The sequence below is a fragment of the Glycine soja genome, chromosome 15, assembly GCF_004193775.1.
Source record: "Glycine soja cultivar W05 chromosome 15, ASM419377v2, whole genome shotgun sequence".
Taxonomy (NCBI): domain Eukaryota; kingdom Viridiplantae; phylum Streptophyta; class Magnoliopsida; order Fabales; family Fabaceae; genus Glycine; species Glycine soja.
This window is the reverse complement of record NC_041016.1, coordinates 21,212,837-21,230,615: the sequence shown is the minus strand read 5'-3', so window position 1 is coordinate 21,230,615 and position 17,779 is coordinate 21,212,837. Positions and strand designations below refer to the sequence as shown.

Sequence of the window (17,779 nt, the reverse complement as noted above, 5' to 3'; positions counted from 1 at the left end):
TAATTATATTATAAATCACGGTAACATTTTATTTTAACTTCCAAGAATATTTATCTTTCGAAATAAGTTATTCTCAATTACATATAGATAACTTTCATGTGGCATGTTTTTTTGCGCTAATATTTATAATTGTGTTAAAATTTAGTAAAAAAAACTGTCATCTTTATTAGCTTTATTCGGAAACTGAATTAAAAAAAAAGTCAAATAAAAAAAAAGTTTTTTAGAGTAAAATGTGTGTTTGGCAAAATTAGCAGTACTGGTCCGGATCCCAAGCAAATTGATCATATGAAGCCTTAAATTGACTGGTGCATGAATTATTCAGTGGAAAAGCAATTTATGATCACGTTTTTAAATTTACAAATCTCCATCCTAACATGGTTCCTCCCATTACCATCCATCAGACGCGTACCTTTTATTGTAATTTAATTCCAAACCGACAATACGTCAATACCGATCAAGCCGTGGAATGGTGTTTGCCCAAGGTATGTCAAATGACAAATTATCGCAATGATACAAAAAAATGATAAAATATCAAGTCTTAAGTAAAAAGATTCGTCCCGATTATGTAGGATTAAATAAGATTGAGAGAAAAAGAAAAATGTCATTAAATTGTTAATATCATATTTTCTATAAAAATTAATTATTGACAAAGGTTAATAAATTCTTCGCCTCAATATTATAAAGAAAAAAATGTTCTATTATTTGTTTATCAATATCTTTAATACTTTCATAGAAAAGAGAATTTTTGTGTTGATCTTTTAGCTAATTAAGAAGCTAAGGTATTTTTAGGCTATTTCTTAGGATAATTTAAATTTATCTGCTAGATTTTCCTACTTTAAATATTGACTAGCAAGGTATCCGTGCATTTGCGCGGGTCATTTCCATCGTAACATATGTTTAAAATACACTTGTTCATAAAATTAGATATTTTCATTGAAATAAATATAATTAGCTAATAAATCTCTCTAAAATGGAAAAAAAATTGTGGGAGTATTCCATGAGAAAAAATATTTTAATTATAATCACACAAAAATTATAATTTGATTTAAAATATTTATAAAATTATATGAGAAATTTATTATGTATAAAAATTTGAAAGGAATTTAACTTTGATTAAATTTATATATTTTAGATTTTAAACTATGAAATAATAAAATAATTTAATTATTTTACAGTTATATTGTAAATAATTTTTTATTAATTCTATAATGTTACAATTGATAAAAAATATTTTAAATAATTTAAAATGTAAAAATTAATTAAATTAGAAGCAAACTATTAAAATTAATATTACAAAATAAATTATCATTTTAATATCAAATAAAAAAATTTATATTTGATTATTACATACGTAAGATGTGTTATCATAGGTGTGTTTAGTATTATCTTTGTCCCGTGAAAAAAAAAATGTACTAAGTTACTAATTATTAGATTCTCTAATATATTAGTTATAACAATACTACGTTACTAACTATTAAATTCTTTAATATATTAGTTATAACAATATTTTATTATAAAAATATTAGTTATAACTATCAAAAGATTGATATTTTTCTCCAGTTATTTTATCAAAGTTTTATTAAGGAATAATAATATTATATATCATAAGTACATTAAAAATAAAAATATAAAATAAATTTAATTTCAAAATATTTTTTAAAGTTATTAAACCTATAATCAAAATATTATTAGATAATAAATATATTAATTAATTAAATTTAAATTATTATTTAGTATGAAAATTTTAAATTAATGTTTAATATAAAAATGCAACTTGATAATATAAATATTATCAACAAAAATATTTTATATCATTTCTTAGTAAAAGTAAATTTTAATAGATTTATTTCCTGTGAATGAAATATGATTGACTCCCGTAAAAGATATTTGGAATATTTTACATTAAACACACTAATAAGAAATTTAATTATTATATTACTAATAATATAATTTAAATCTATTTTGTAATGAAAATATATTTAATAAATGAATTTACTGTTTTTTATTTGATATTCATGTAAGTAAAATAATATTGTTGTATAAATATTAATCAAACAAATTTTAGTATATGATTATAAGATTTATCCCTTGAATCAAGATTATTTCTCATGAATCATAATTGTGATTTTTTCGTTAAATAAATTAAAATTAATTGAATTGTTATATTATTAATAAAACATGGAGTTAAAATAATATTTTATAGGAAATATATTAATTAACTAGATCTAAATTAATATTTAGTATAAAAAATTCAACTTCATGAAATAAGTATTATTGAATAAAAATATTTTATACCACTTTTTAATAAAATTAAATTTTATAAGATTTATCTTCGGTTAATGATACTTGTGATCTTTTCCATTAAACAAATTAAAAGTAATTTAATTATTATATTATTAATTAAATAATTTTAAACAAAATTATAATAACAATATATTTAAAGAATTAATTTTAATGTTTATCAGTAAAAGTAAGTTTTATAAGATTTATATCATGTGAATGAAATATGATTGCCTCCCTAATAGATAAATAGATAGATAGGTGAACACGATTTTATTATCTATGAATTTATGAGGTATCAAAACTTTTTTTAGCATAAATTCACATACAACTCAATGTTCCTACATATTTATTTTTTCTTACCCATTTTAATGTTGACATTTTATCACTTGTTTAAAAAGGCTACATTTATATTAAGTTTTTTGTATTACTTAGACTTGACAAACCTATGTACGTACTCCATTGTCAGTTAAGTATCTTAATGGAATCCAACTGAAATAAATCAGGAAAGATGAAAGATATATCTTTACTGATTTATCAAAGATTGAGATCACCTATGGATCTGAAGTAAAATTATCACGTAAGATAAGATATGAGACAACCTTATCTAACTTACACCATCTAAATTAAGGATATGAAGCCTATGAACTTAATTTCACAACTATAAGAGAGATCACAAGGATTCATGATAGGGGACTAAATTCTAACTCATTACTAATATTTGAACGTCAAGGTGTCTTCATGGGTACATCCAACACACATATGAGCATTTAATTTCTTTCAAACAAATATCCCTATGTTTAGCAAAAGTAGCTAAAAATTGAAAAATTGACTGGTAACTGAAAAATTTACTTATTGAATCATAATTATCAAGTAAAATTATTTGGTGAAATAACTAAAAAATATAAAATTAAATAAATGGACACATTTATGCAATATTTTTATACAAATTTTAATTTGATTTTCTTGATAAAAATATATTTTATAGTATTTATAATTTTAATATTAAATTGTATTTAAAGTTTTTTATTTATAAAATATCCAAAAGAAAAAAAACTGCATAAACTTATTATATATCAATATTAATATCATATATAATAAAAATGTAAGAATGAGAAAACCTATCATGTGCAAAAAAGATAAATTTATTAATAAAATTTTACCTTTAAATAGAAAAAGATATAATAAATTTTCAAAAGGGTAAAAATGAAATAAATATAAAAAAAATTAAAAGTTAAAAAATAATATTTTAAATTTCAGGTAGCATTTTAAAAATACTAAAAACTATTAAAAATTTATTCACCAAATAGTCAAACAAACTTTTCAGCAAATAAAAAATAACTTAAATGTTTTCTTAAACACACTTCAACTCTTATATATATATATATATATATATATATAAATCATACTTTTAACAACATCACGCTTTAAAAAATTCAATTATCTTCTAGTTACGTGCTAGACCTCGTAGAACATATCTATTTTAGTTAAATAATTTTCTTCTCCAATCATTTACAATTTAGAATATACTTACCTACAATCTTATCGTGAATAAATATTAAATGACTCATACAATTCATCAATATCTTTCTATATTACTCGTAGACGTCAATGTAGCTTTTCTACTACTGTCCGGAAATATTTGTGAAATAGTGTTTTCGGCATAAGCGAAATTTGATGAATATCCCTATTATAATTCCTCCTTTGCAAAATAAAATAAAAAGTAAGACGTTGCCTTAGTTAGATGTATAAAGCAAAAAAGTACAAGAGTACTTGGTACTTACCAAAAAAAGGATTATTTATTTTGTATAATTATCCTTTATGGTGGTAATTTATTTATAAAATTATTTTCCCACTGGTTAAGTTACTCACTAAATTATTCTTGAATTTACTTTTCTTCTCTTATTTTTGACCTTTTGTACAACTATATGAAACTTTACTTTGCCAAAATAAAAAAGAAATTGTCTATAATCACCAAAAGTGTATTTAATATTTTTTTCAATGTATTCAAAAAAATCTAAGAAAAAAAAAAGTACAAGGTTGTTGTCATTACACAAGTCACAGGAAAACTCTAATGTTCATTCACACTTCACATATATTGACAGCCAACGACCTGAACGAAAATGTCCAAAATTGAATAAAATCAAATAAAACGTTCACTTTCTCATTCTATTCCCACATAATATATTTTCCTTTTCTTTTTTCTTTTAATTTTATTTTCATTGAATGAACAAAACGTTCAAATTCACATAACCCAAGAAAGAAGGCTTTTTTTGCTTGCAGATTCTCTTACTCCAGCTATTAATACTGAAACACTCTCTCCCTCATCAAAGGGGTTCTTCACTCACCAAAAAGGTGCTTGCTTTATCACTGTCTCTCACCTGGGGTGTTCCATTTCCTTCCACTGAACTGAAAAAAAAAAAAAAACACTGAAGGAGAAAAAGTCTTGAACTTGAGAATGGAGCATGTGGGTTGGTGAGGAATTGTTGTCGTCGTTGTTGTTGTTGTTCACTTTTGCTGGTGTGGTTTTCGATCCAACTGGGTCTTCAGCTTTTGTGCTTTTGTTTCCCTATAAAATCCTTATGGGTAACATTAATGTGGCACATTTGGTGGTGGTGGTGCTGTTTTGCTTTGGGCTGTTTTTGCCATGCTTGTGTCAAGGCAACTCAGATGATGCTACCACTGATGTGTATGTTGTTACTCTGAGACATGCACCTGTTTCTCATTACTATGGTGAGTTGAGAAGAGAGGTTAATGGCTTCAAAGATGATGCTGCTCCTGGGAGAACTCAATTTAACAAACCAAGAAGGTATCACCTCACACAAACACAAGCTTGGTTTGAAGGTTTTTTGTGGGGCTGGGGGTTTCTGATTGGTGTTTTTTATTTATTATTTTTTTATGGAAAGAAATTGTTTATTTTTCTTGGTGTTTTTTTTTGGGTAGCATCGAATGGTGTGCTCATGCGTTGTATTCTTTTAAGTCATAGATGTTTAGCTTTCCAATTTTTATTTTTATTTTTTTAATTTTTATTTGGTCCCAAATCATTGAGGCTTCTCGTGGAAGCTGTGTGTTTTTGGTAAGATGAAAAAGTGTTGGTTAAATGATTGCTTATCATCTATAGATGATAGGTTGTTTATTTGAAACATATAATTATATTTGTTAATGGTGTTCTCAATTCTCAGTATCTTGCTTCATCCTTTCTTTTTCTCTTCTCCTTCCAATTTTGAGGTTGTTTGTAAAATCTGGTGCAATAATTTGACAGATGTGATCCTATTTATTTTATGTTACTTTTGTTTTGAAGGTATGACAATATTACTAAGACAGATAAGAGATATGACTCTTATATTTCCCGAGTTCACGATTCTCTGTTGAAGAAAGTGTTAAATGGAGAGAAATATCTGAAACTATATAGCTACCATTACCTGATAAATGGATTCGCTGTGCTGGTTACCCAACAGCAGGTATGATATTAGTTTTCAATTTTTATCATCTTGATTGTGTCCTTATTTAAGAAAAATGTGACCAGTTGCATATGTGTATTCTGTATAGATGATTTGGTTTCACATGTCGGCACTCCTCCATGTTTTTGCACTACTAATTTTTTCTCTTTAATTTACTGCAAGTAAAAGTATTCTTACCTTTTGAAATTGCTTAATCACGAAGGCAGAGAAACTATCAAGGAGCAGCGAAGTGTCCAATGTGGTTTTGGATTTTTCTGTAAGGACTGCGACTACGCATACTCCACAGTTTTTGGGTCTGCCAGAGGGAGCATGGTTTCAAGATGGTGGGTTTGAGACTGCTGGAGAAGGAGTTGTTATAGGGTTCGTTGACACTGGCATAGATCCAACACATCCTAGTTTTGATGATAACAAATATGAAAAACCGTATCCCGTTCCTGCTCATTTTTCTGGCATCTGCGAGGTTACTCGTGACTTTCCATCTGGTTCTTGCAATAGGAAACTTGTTGGGGCCCGTCATTTTGCAGCTTCTGCCATAACCAGAGGAATATTTAATTCAACTCAGGACTATGCTTCTCCCTTTGATGGTGATGGCCATGGCACGTGAGTTCTTGGATTTTCCTTATGGGTGTTATGTTGGGTTGTAGTAGCTGCATGGTCCCTTCTCTTGATTTCATCCAAGTGTCCACCTACTAATTGGATACTTAATGGGGAAATATGATTTGTTTGCTAGCATCTACTTTGCTTTGGCCAGTCCATAATGACAAAGTCTAAGTTGTCAGCCTTTTTCTACAACTACTGGTCTACCTATTACTACAAATTATTGATCATTTTTTTAACAGTACCTTCATTTCGGTTTTGAAGTTTTCTCTCTCTTTCACCATTGGTGAATTATGTCTAGCTTATACTTATCAGAACCTTGAGCTCAGAAATGTGTTTTCTCCTGTTCCTTGGAGTGTTGAGATTCTTGAGAATGTTTTAAGTAACACTTGAAAATGAACTTATGTTTTCCTATTGGACCATCGCCAAATTTGATTTAATCACACATAGTTAGTTATCTTTACTTCTCTTTTAACTAAATGCCTGTTCTGATGTAACTAAAATACACAGGCATACAGCATCTGTTGCAGCAGGAAACCATGGGATTCCAGTGATTGTTGCTGGACATCACTTTGGGAATGCTAGTGGGATGGCTCCTCGTTCACAGTAAATATTCTGGAACTATGTCTTAGCTATATTTTTCTGTTATCATTATATTTACACTTGTAGTAATCTGTTGGATCTATAGATATGCATGATGTTATGGAGTTGTTCATTATTCGGCTTCATGATGTTATGGAGTTGTCCCGTATTTTGTTTTTTTTTTTTTTAAACAACCTGATAATGTGTAAATTAGTTGCTGCTAGAGTGTCATGATTAATAGGGCAGCTCATACAAAAGTACTAAACTGTGCATATTATTTTTTGCACTATAATGCTTAACTGGGCATATGGTAGTTCTTTGGTGTTGTCCCACAGATGTTATACTATTTTTTTTGTATAAGATGATTTTTTTTTTCTTTTCGTTGACATGGTTTGGTTCCTTTTGGCCCAAAATTGTTAAACTTGAAAGTGGGTAATTGAGTGAAATCTAGATTCATACAATCCTCTGATTTTTTCCCCTACTCATTCTTGAAATTACTACTGAACAATTTTAAAGATATAGAAGAAGGCCATAGAGCAATCCATTGGACCTATCTCAACCACAAAGTTAGCTGAAGGAAGAAGGATTGCCAAACCTTTTAAGGAATACTTTGGTCATTTTTCTAGCTGATGCGGGGCATCCTAACATGTTATGAATAAACTATCTTTAATGTGCCCTCTGATGCAAGAGCTCTTTGGGCTTGAAGTGTGAATCATGCATAAGCCCAGTATCTTGTGCTGAAATCCAACTTTTGAAGAATGGGGGCGGCAAGGATTGGTCCCACTTGGTCATACATGCTTTGATACTATGTCAGAAACAACCATTCCAAAAGCTTAAGCCATTAGGTAAAGACCCACAAATGGTTTTATGTTACATCTCTAACATTTTTTTTACAGTAAAATGTGGGTAGCTTCCCTTGCAAGAGACAACAAATACTGTGGGGGCTTCAATTTAATGGTTGAAATAAAGGGAAACTAATTTGATGATATGATGAAATGGACCAGAGGAAAATTACATATTTGAGAAGAAATGGTAGATAAAATAAAAAAGAAAAGCCCAGTTATAGCTAAATAAATAGAAAGTTCACTAAGTCTGGTTATTTGACTGAGCATGGATCATTTAGTAGTAAGGATTCTTGCTGGTGCCTTGTGTGACATGTAAGTGTAAGACCTTTAGATATTTAGAACTTGTCAGGAGTGCTGGTTCTTTGTTTTAAACCATGTGTCTGTAAATTTAAAATTGCTTAGAAGTGTTATGACCTTAGTCAAGTCAAATAAGGATCCAGTTTGTTCTAGAACATTGAAAATCTGTAAATTGGATTTTCATTGTGATTTTCTGAAGAGAATGATTTTGTAATACTGTTTTGGTACCTGGAAACTGAATTGAAGCTCCTTCAGTTATAGAGCCAAGTTTCTGAACCAAAATAGATATCTGTTGAAGGATGTCGTGTGGCCTTCTCTCATTTCTCTTCCCTCCTCTACATTATCTCAGTTCCATCAATTACCCTGTATCATATTCCCCTATCCCATATAATGTATTATACCCATAGTATTAAGTATTCAACTCCACATGACTTGGTCTTCTGACAACAACAAACAGGAAGTCTTTTTAATAGGTTATCTTTGAAAGTTTACAGAAATTATGGAAATTGTGTGTCTGGTCTGATTTTGTTTTTTAATTATTTCATTTAACCTTGTATAGTTTCCTTTTTTAAAAAAAAATAGTAATTTAAGTTAGTGCTGCATTTCAATCTTTTACAGCATTGCTGTTTACAAGGCATTATACAAGAGCTTTGGTGGATTTGCTGCAGATGTTGTTGCAGCTATTGACCAGGTACATTTTCAATTTTTGGACAAGTGATACATTGTTGTGCAAATAATTTACATGTCAGTGATATGATATGTCAGTCTATTTATCTAAACTTGCACTAAATTTTACTTTTCCTGTAAGACTAATAGTATGATGTTTTGCAGGCAGCTCAGGATGGGGTTGACATAATAAGCTTGTCAATTACTCCTAATAGACGTCCTCCTGGTGTTGCAACTTTCTTCAACCCAATAGACATGGCTTTGATGTCAGCTGTGAAGCAAGGTATTTTTGTAGTACAAGCAGCAGGAAATACTGGACCATCACCAACAAGCATGTTCTCCTTCAGTCCATGGATCTATACTGTTGGTGCTGCCTCTCATGATCGGGTTTATAGCAACGCCATATTTCTTGGAAATAATGTGACCATACCTGGAGTTGGTCTTGCATGTAAGTTTCTGTTTCTCTATTCCTTGTTAATGATATAAGAATTTATTTTACTCTAACTCACCGGAGGGGGTAATGTTACGGACTTCAATGATTGGATTTCCTCCTTGGGTTGCCCAAGTAGTGAAGAGCTTCAATGAGGCCGTGGTGTCAATTTTCATTAACAATAGAATTTAGTGGAAAAACAATATTGGTCAAAAACAAGATATATTGGTCAAAAGTGGAAAAACAATATGAAGTTAATCTCTTGTAGTATTTTTGTTTTTTTGTTTATCATCACTAGTTTTGAGATTGAGTTAGAGTGTAAATGAAGGTTGGAAAGGACCAAGGAGGTAGGCTATTCACTGTATTATTGGGATTTTTTGGGCGTGAATTATATTCTGACTGCTCTTGGACTTTCTTGTGCTGCATGAATGACTATAATAAGTTTAGTTTGCTAGTGTAATTTTTTTTTCTTTTGTAATGTCAGTTGGAAAGTACTTTTAATTCATTATCTTTCACTAGACATGATCCCCAAGCAAGGGGAAAAAGGTCTAAGATCTATAGTTGTCACTCTTTATTTTTAGACAATCAGTTCTTATTGCTTTCAACTTTCAAAGCTTTCTTCTTAATAATGTTAGATTGAAGATCCTCCCTTTGTTATAAAATTGTTCATGTATGAATTTATTACTTAATTATTTTTTTTGACTGGATTACTTCATTATTTCTGCCGACATTGATTTATGACCCACTTTTTTTTCTTCTTTTTTATTATTATTATTATTTTCCTCAGCTGGCACAGATGAAAGCAAACTTTATAAACTGATTCATGCACATCATTCTTTGAGCAATGACACAACAGTTGCTGATGATATGTATGTTGGTGAGTGCCAAGATGCAAGTAAGTTCAATAAGAGTTTGATCAAGGGGAACCTCTTGATGTGCAGCTATTCATTCGATTTGTGCTGGGACTCTCCACCATCAAACAGGCCTCAGAAACTGCCAAAAACCTTAGTGCAGCTGGTGTTGTCTTCTATATGGATCCCTTTGTGATTGGTTTTCAGCTTAACCCCGTTCCAATGAAAATGCCTGGCATAATAATTGCTTCCACAAATGATTCCAAGGTGCTTTGCATTATCCCTTTCCTTCCATATACACGTGACTATCTAGAGAGCATAGAGAGAACATGAAAAATGATATGACAAGATGGAAATACAACAAATTCTAAAACTTATTCTTGGACACAACATGGATATGATACAACATATAAATTACTATAAAATGAATATAAAACACAAATCTTAAAAGTGAGCATGAGTCATTGTAGACATAATAAAATGCTACACCCTCCGTTCTCATTTCTAAGCAAAAAAAAAAAAAAAAAGATTTCACACTTATTAAGGAAATTAGTTAACTTCATTAAATTGTGTTAATCCCAATTAAAAAAATCCTTTTTCCTAAACTACACTTCATTGGAATTTGAAATCAAGTATAAACCCCCTATTTAATGAAGGGTATTTTGAAGATAGTCTCATTAATGAGGCAAAAATAGTTGAGATTTTCTTATATTTGAGAACAAGAAACATTGATTTTTTTTTTTTTTTTTGCTTATAAAAGAGAACAGAGGGAGTATATAATTTATCTATGACATTCTCATCTGTATTGGCATAAATGTTTAATAAAAATATAAAAAAATTATAATATACTGCTAGAAGTATTAAAAAAATCTGACATGAATGTGTCTGACATGGATATGATACATAACATGACTACTATTTTGAAGTGTTTGTGCTTCCTTGATGTCATGCTCATGTGTATTGTCCTTTTTTCCTGGCTTTCATTTTACAATAAATGACATCTTTTGATGTAGTCTTTGTTCACTTGTGTCATACCCCATTTTTGACCCGTTTTTATTTCTTTTTTCTCGTCTTTTAAGCCGGAAATTTCCATCATTTTAGATGAAATTTCGGCAGGGAGGTATTTTAAAATACCTCATTTTTGTTTTGAAGACGACCCCTCTTTTATTTATTTATTTATCTTTTTTATTATTATTATTATTATTCTTAGTTATTATTTTCTTCTTTTTTTTCCTTTTATTAAGTGTTTTTATTATTTCCGTTTTTTATTAATATTTTTATTAGTATCTTCTTTTCGTTTTCTTTTTTTTTTATTTTATTTATTTTATTTTATTTTATTTTATTTTATTTTGCTGTTTTATATTTTGTTTTTTTTCCTTTCCTTTTTTTTCTTTTTTTTCTTTTTTCTTTTCGGTTTTTTTGGTCCAGGCCCAGAGGGGCGCCTCGTTTTTTCACCCTAATTCTGTCCTTTAAATGCTGCATTAATTACTGTGCGTGTCAGAGGAGTAAATACGGACAGTCAAAACGCCGGAACAGCCAAGCCACCACTAGCCACCACTCAGCAACACCCTCCTCCTCCGTGAGCCACCACTAGCCAAGCCTACATCAGAACCGCCACCCTCCTCCTCCGTGAACCACCACCATCGGCCAAGCCTACATCAGATCCGCCACCCAACACCACCAACCACAAGCACTGCGTCAAACACCCAACACCACCAAGCCACCACAAACCACCAACGCAGCATCCCTTAGGCCACCACCCACCACCGTACAAATCAACCACAAAAAAAAAAAAACCAACAGAATCAAAATCCGAAACACATTCAACACCACAGATTCGTATTCCATAACCACAAATCACACGATTCGTACCCCAATCATCACACAGACCACGGAAACCGAACCGGCATAAACCAAAATAATACGAACCCAGAACCATACGCTACACGGCCCTAACTCACCAGTCACCAGCCCAAAGCCGTTTCAGCCCAGCCAAACACGAAGGAAAAGGGTAGGATCCTGTCCGTTTTGAGTTTAGATCTAGGCTTGCTGCGTCGAGTTTTTCGAAAACGAACCTCAGATTCATAACGAGTGAGTGAAGAGGGTTCGAGAGGTTTAAAAAAAGAGGGGGGGCTTGAGCTACTCCGGCACGGTGGCGCCGCCAGCGGCCGCCGTGCCGGGGAATGTTCATGGCCGCAGGGAATTTCGGAAGGGAAGAAAGAGAAGAGAGAAAAAGAAGAGAGAGAAAGAGTTTTAAAAAATGAAAAAAACCGGCCCCAAGCCCTTATATAGAGGCTGGACCGGTTCGGTTTTTTTCTTTGAATCAAACCGGTCCGGTTCTCCCCTCCTGGCCCGCTGGACTCATCTCCGGCCCACTCTTTTTCTCTTCTTCTTTTCTGATTCCTACTCTCACCTCCCCTCTTCCTTACTGCACCCCTTTTCTTTTTTTTTTTTCTTCTTTTTTTTTTCGCACCATATTTATTTATTTTATGTCTTGCATTTTATTATTTTATGCATCATATTTAATTTTATGCCTCGCATTTTTTTTTATTCTCTTTATTTATTTTCCAGCACCATGTTTAATTGTTTGTCTTGCATTTTATTTTCCAGTTCCATATCTATTTTTGTCTTGCACTTTTATTTTCTTTATTTTTATGTACCCTATTTATTTTTGCCTTGCATTTTTATTTTATTTTTATGTCTCGCATTCTTTTTAGCATCATATTTATTTTCTGTATTGCACTTTTATTTTCTTTTTATTTTATTTTCAGCATCATACTTATTTTATGTCTTGCATTTTTATTTCTTTTATTTATTTTATGCACCATATTTATTTATTGTTTTTTTGCATTTCATGCATTTTTATTTTCTTTTTAGCATATTTGCTTTAATGAATTTGCCGCTTTTAGTTTATTATTTCTTGTCATTTATTTTGTTGCCAATTAGAATGTATCTAGGTCCAATGTAAATAAAAAATGAGAATCTGCACCGACACTCACATTTATTTTTATGTTTTCCGCCGAGGACGATCACGTAACTTGAACCGTATCCGAGGAAAAGGACCCTCACTTGATCCAACGTCATTTTAAGGGATCCGGCGCGTTTAGACTTATCTTTGCATAACTAAAGATCAAAAAAAGGTCAAAACCCAAAAACTTTCCATAATCAAAATTTCAAAAAAAAAAGGGGTCAATCTTTATTCTTTCTTTCTTAATCAAATCTTTAATCAATCTCTAATCAATCAAAACTTTTTTTCATTTAAAATCAATCGAACTCACTTCTTTTATTCCTTCTATGCCTTTTCGGCCTCTTATCTTGCCTAAACTCTTCTTTTTCGAACTTTAAAATCAATCAAAACCAATCACTCGACTTTCTACCCCGAACTACATGATTTTGATCCCATTCGGGTATGTAGGCAAAAGACCTTGTCTTTCCAAATCAATAAAAATAACAAAAACATTTCTTTTCCTTTCCCTCGAACCTATCTCTTTAATCTTTTCACACTTGAGCATTTATTTCCAAACAAATAATTAATTTAGCATAAAGATAAAATAAGCAAGAGGTTCCTATAGAGTACTATAGACGTTTAGGGTGCTAGTACCTTCCCTTTGCGTAACCAACCCCCGGACCTTTGATCTCTTAAAAACAAGGGTTTTTCGAGCTTTCTCCCTTTTCTTCGGAAAAATAAAAGATCGGTGGTAATCTTAAAATTGCGAGTCAATGCTAATCAATAGCTTGACATCCAAAAATCACCGCGACAACTTGGATCATTTGTTATCTTTGTAAAAATAATGCATGGATTTGGCCGATATGTCAGCCAACCTATTACTCTCTATCTTACATGTGCATGAAGAATAATCCATTGACAGTTTCTCTTTGATTTTGAACTGGTCAGGTTTTAATGCAATACTACAATTCTTCATTGGAAATAGATGCTGTTTCAAATAAAATTGTTAAATTTGGGGCTGTTGCCAGTATCTGTGGTGGACTAAAAGCAAACTACAGTAATGTTGCCCCAAAGGTTATGTATTACTCTGCCAGAGGACCAGATCCAGAGGACAGTCTTCCTCATGAAGCTGACATTTTGAAACCTAACTTGTTAGCTCCTGGAAATTTTATATGGGCTGCTTGGAGTTCTGTTGGCACTGAATCAGTTGAATTCCTAGGTTTGTAAATACGTTTATACTAGGAAACCAAACATAAAATTTCAGTCAAGTTTAATGAGTTGTTTTGATACCAATCATATATTAAAAAACAACTTTTCAAGTAATAAACTATGCATGTTGATAATGTCACATAATTATCTTATCTGCATTGTCAACAGGTGAAAATTTTGCATTGATGTCTGGCACAAGCATGGCTGCACCACATGTTGCTGGTCTTGCTGCACTAATTAGGCAAAAGTTCCCCAATTTCAGTCCTGCAGCCATTGGATCTGCTCTTTCTAGTACAGCTTCTCTGTATGACAAGAGTGGTGGACCAATAATGGCTCAGCGATCATATGCCTCTCCAGATCTAAATCAGTCTCCGGCAACTCCTTTTGACATGGGAAGTGGTTTTGTGAATGCAAGTGGAGCACTGAACCCGGGTTTAGTTTTTGATTCTGGTAAGTCACTAAAACATTTTAATCATTATGCTTCAATAAAAATTCTCAGGTTTCAATATATGAAAAAATGGCATTAAAAATTCAGCTGATTGTGGTTTAAGATAGATGGGTATGATACTCCATGATAATGACAAAGCCAGGACAATGTAGTTAATCGTTTGAACATTTTACATAGTGTTTCTTTTAATGACGTAATACAACTATTTAACTTTTCATCTTATTGGTTAAATTTTAAAACTGTAATAACTAATCTCACTTTAGTCCTCACTATTGAAAAAAAAACCCTTATTTTTTTAGAATTGATTATATTATTATCAAAATACAACATACCTTAGTAAGTAAACTTAAAGATTTTTCAATAGCATGGACTTAAGTCACAAATTTATTCACTTTTTCCAATTTTCCAACATGTAAAGAGTAAGAGCTACAAAGCTCGTGTGTTTCCCGACATCTATAGAAAATTATATATCAATAACAAAAAAAACATAATACATTAATCCATGGCTATACCTGCTGTTCTATTTTATAGTTCTATAAAATTAATAAGACTTAAAATTTGGGATACTTCATTTTGAGAAGTTCCTTTTCCCTTTGAAAGCTGTTGAATTTATTTGGGTTGTCAAATTGTGCAATAAATGAACAAGTTGATAATTTAACTGCAACAGTTCACATGTATTTACTCATTTTTGAACTACCTCTAGTTTGATGTAAACTGGATGATTAATGATTAATGAAGCTGGTTTCTTAATGTGGAAGTGTACATGTATGTTTCTTTGTAGGTTATGATGATTACATGTCATTTCTATGTGGTATTAATGGCTCAGCTCCTGTGGTGCTAAACTACACCGGTCAAAATTGCGGGCTTTATAATTCGACTGTCTATGGTCCTGATCTGAACTTGCCCTCCATCACTATATCAAAGCTGAACCAATCTAGAATAGTGCAGAGGACAGTCCAAAACGTTGCTCAAAATGAATCTTACAGTGTTGGTTGGACTGCTCCTTATGGGGTTTCAGTGAAAGTTTCTCCAACTCACTTCTGTATTCCCAGTGGTGAGAGCCAGGTCTTGTCTGTGCTCTTGAATGCAACCCTTAACAGCTCTGTGGCCAGCTTTGGGAGAATTGGGCTGTTTGGGAATCAAGGTCATGTGGTCAACATTCCACTTTCAGTCATGGTTAAAATCTCATATAACACTACTACTAGCTAGCTAACTGGGATGTATCCCACTTATTTTTGTTGAGGTAAATTCATTTTGGGACAAAATTTAGATACAGTTTTTTAGGTGCTTTTAGTGTTTTTGAATCACAGTTAGAGTTTTACCTCAATAAATTGTCTAATAAAGTATTTGCATTAAATGTTAATATAGATTATTGAGGTGAAATTCTAATTTTGATTGGAGAATAATACTAAAATCGCATTTTAGTTTTGTTCATCATTTTATTTTGTATGTGTTTTTTTTTTTTTATATTTTATTTTCTTGGGTCCCTAGATGTATTAGCTATTTTTTCATTCATTATAATGTAAAGAAGCTATAAGGTTCTTGTATAGATATAGATGTGATGGGTCCTTGATTAGTGTTAACTTTCTCTTGTACCATGATTGTTGATTACTTGATGTGGAGTGACAAAATTGATTTTGAATGTAATTGATTTTATTAAATTGATTTTGAAGTGATCTGATAATTATGTTTGAATGTTTTCATTATAAAATCAAGTTAGGAGTATAGTTTACTATAAATTTCTGATCCATTACAAAAATTCTGGATCTATAATCAATTTTGAAACTTTCTAAAAAGTGAAGTCAAACATATGAAAATCAATTTTGAAAGTAAAATTAAACACACAGGCGGTTACTTTAATAAGTTTGTTTAGTGACCAGCTGCAATAAACAAAGTGGTAGTAGTCAACAATGGTTTGGCGATTGTATTCCCTAACCTCCCTTATTATACAAGTCAGGAGTATTTATGTTGTTGGGAAAAAGATACATCGATATCCAGAGAGAGGAATATGTAATAAGAAATAGATAAATATAAGTATCAGATAGTGTCAATGAATCAACACTATGCTATTGAAGAATGTTATCAATATATTCTCTAGTTTTTTAGATGTATTTTTCTTAATCGTTGAAATTCATGTAGGTGTTACAATTTGGAATGTGACAAATCACAGGGATGATGAGATCCATATAGAAGTTATATGAATTTTACTCGAGTGTTAAGAAGAGTGTTAAGAAGAGTGTTAAGAGTAGCTATTAGTTTTCTTGTATTGTTTAACTATTTTAAAAAATTAACAAGCTTGTACAGAAATAAGAATGAGGCGTGGCTCCTTTGCAACCTGAACTTTTAAGTAGTAGGCAAAATTTTTCGCACTCTATGGATTTGAAAGTACTTGTAAGTGTCATGCCATTAGAGCTCAAGCATGAAGTATAATTACGTATATTAAATTTAATTTATTTTTAACCCGTTGAATATTTTTTTAAATCCGTTCTGCCAGAGAGTATATCAAGATCTTGTGAAAGGGATGGTGTAATTTACCAATTACCAGACAGAAATCCATGCGTGTAATTTTTTTGAAAAATTTCAAGTAGATTTATAAGTTAATTTATTTTAGTTCTTGATTATGTAATTTTTTTTCAAATAAAAGATAATTTATAATTGATTAACAATATGAACTTTTTATACTGATTGTGGATGCCTATTAAACTAAAAAAATTATTAATATTTTTTTACCAAATATAAAATAATAAGCAAATTATAAAAGTTATAATCACTATTACTTACAGTTTTTTTGACTGTAAGTTATAATCACTATTATTTTTTTCAAATTTACCAAATGAGATGTTTTTGAATTAATTTTCTTTTAGGAGTACGTGGTAAAAGTATCCATGACTTCATAGTTAGAAGCCTTAAATATTTATTCGACTTCTGTTTTTGATTTTATGTTTTTATCATTGTCATGAAATTTCTTAAAGTTTAGGTTGCTTGAATTAAATTTCATATTCTTTTTATTATCATAACATGAAAGTTGTATGATGAATAATGACTTTGGAGACGATAAAACTCATATTTTACCTAAACTTATATGAGATTTCATCACTTTCAACTCACCTGAAATATTAAGACTTTAAAGTGATAGTATTTCTTACCACTTTAATTCAATTAAAAA

General features: G+C 30.8%; 1 protein-coding gene across 1 annotated transcript; it reads left to right on the top strand.

Moving 5' to 3' along the window:
* Nucleotides 1-4,539: 4,539 nt before the first annotated feature.
* On the top strand, nt 4,540-16,196 carry LOC114385662 (subtilisin-like protease SBT2.2). The gene is given in 11 exon segments (XM_028345669.1): nt 4,540-5,089; nt 5,582-5,741; nt 5,944-6,341; nt 6,849-6,944; nt 8,681-8,753; nt 8,894-9,176; nt 9,946-10,101; nt 10,104-10,276; nt 13,905-14,175; nt 14,334-14,615; nt 15,395-16,196. Coding segments are annotated over 11 exon segments (2,664 nt in total). The 5' UTR covers nt 4,540-4,745; the 3' UTR covers nt 15,823-16,196.
* The last annotated feature ends 1,583 nt before the right edge of the window (nt 16,197-17,779 follow it).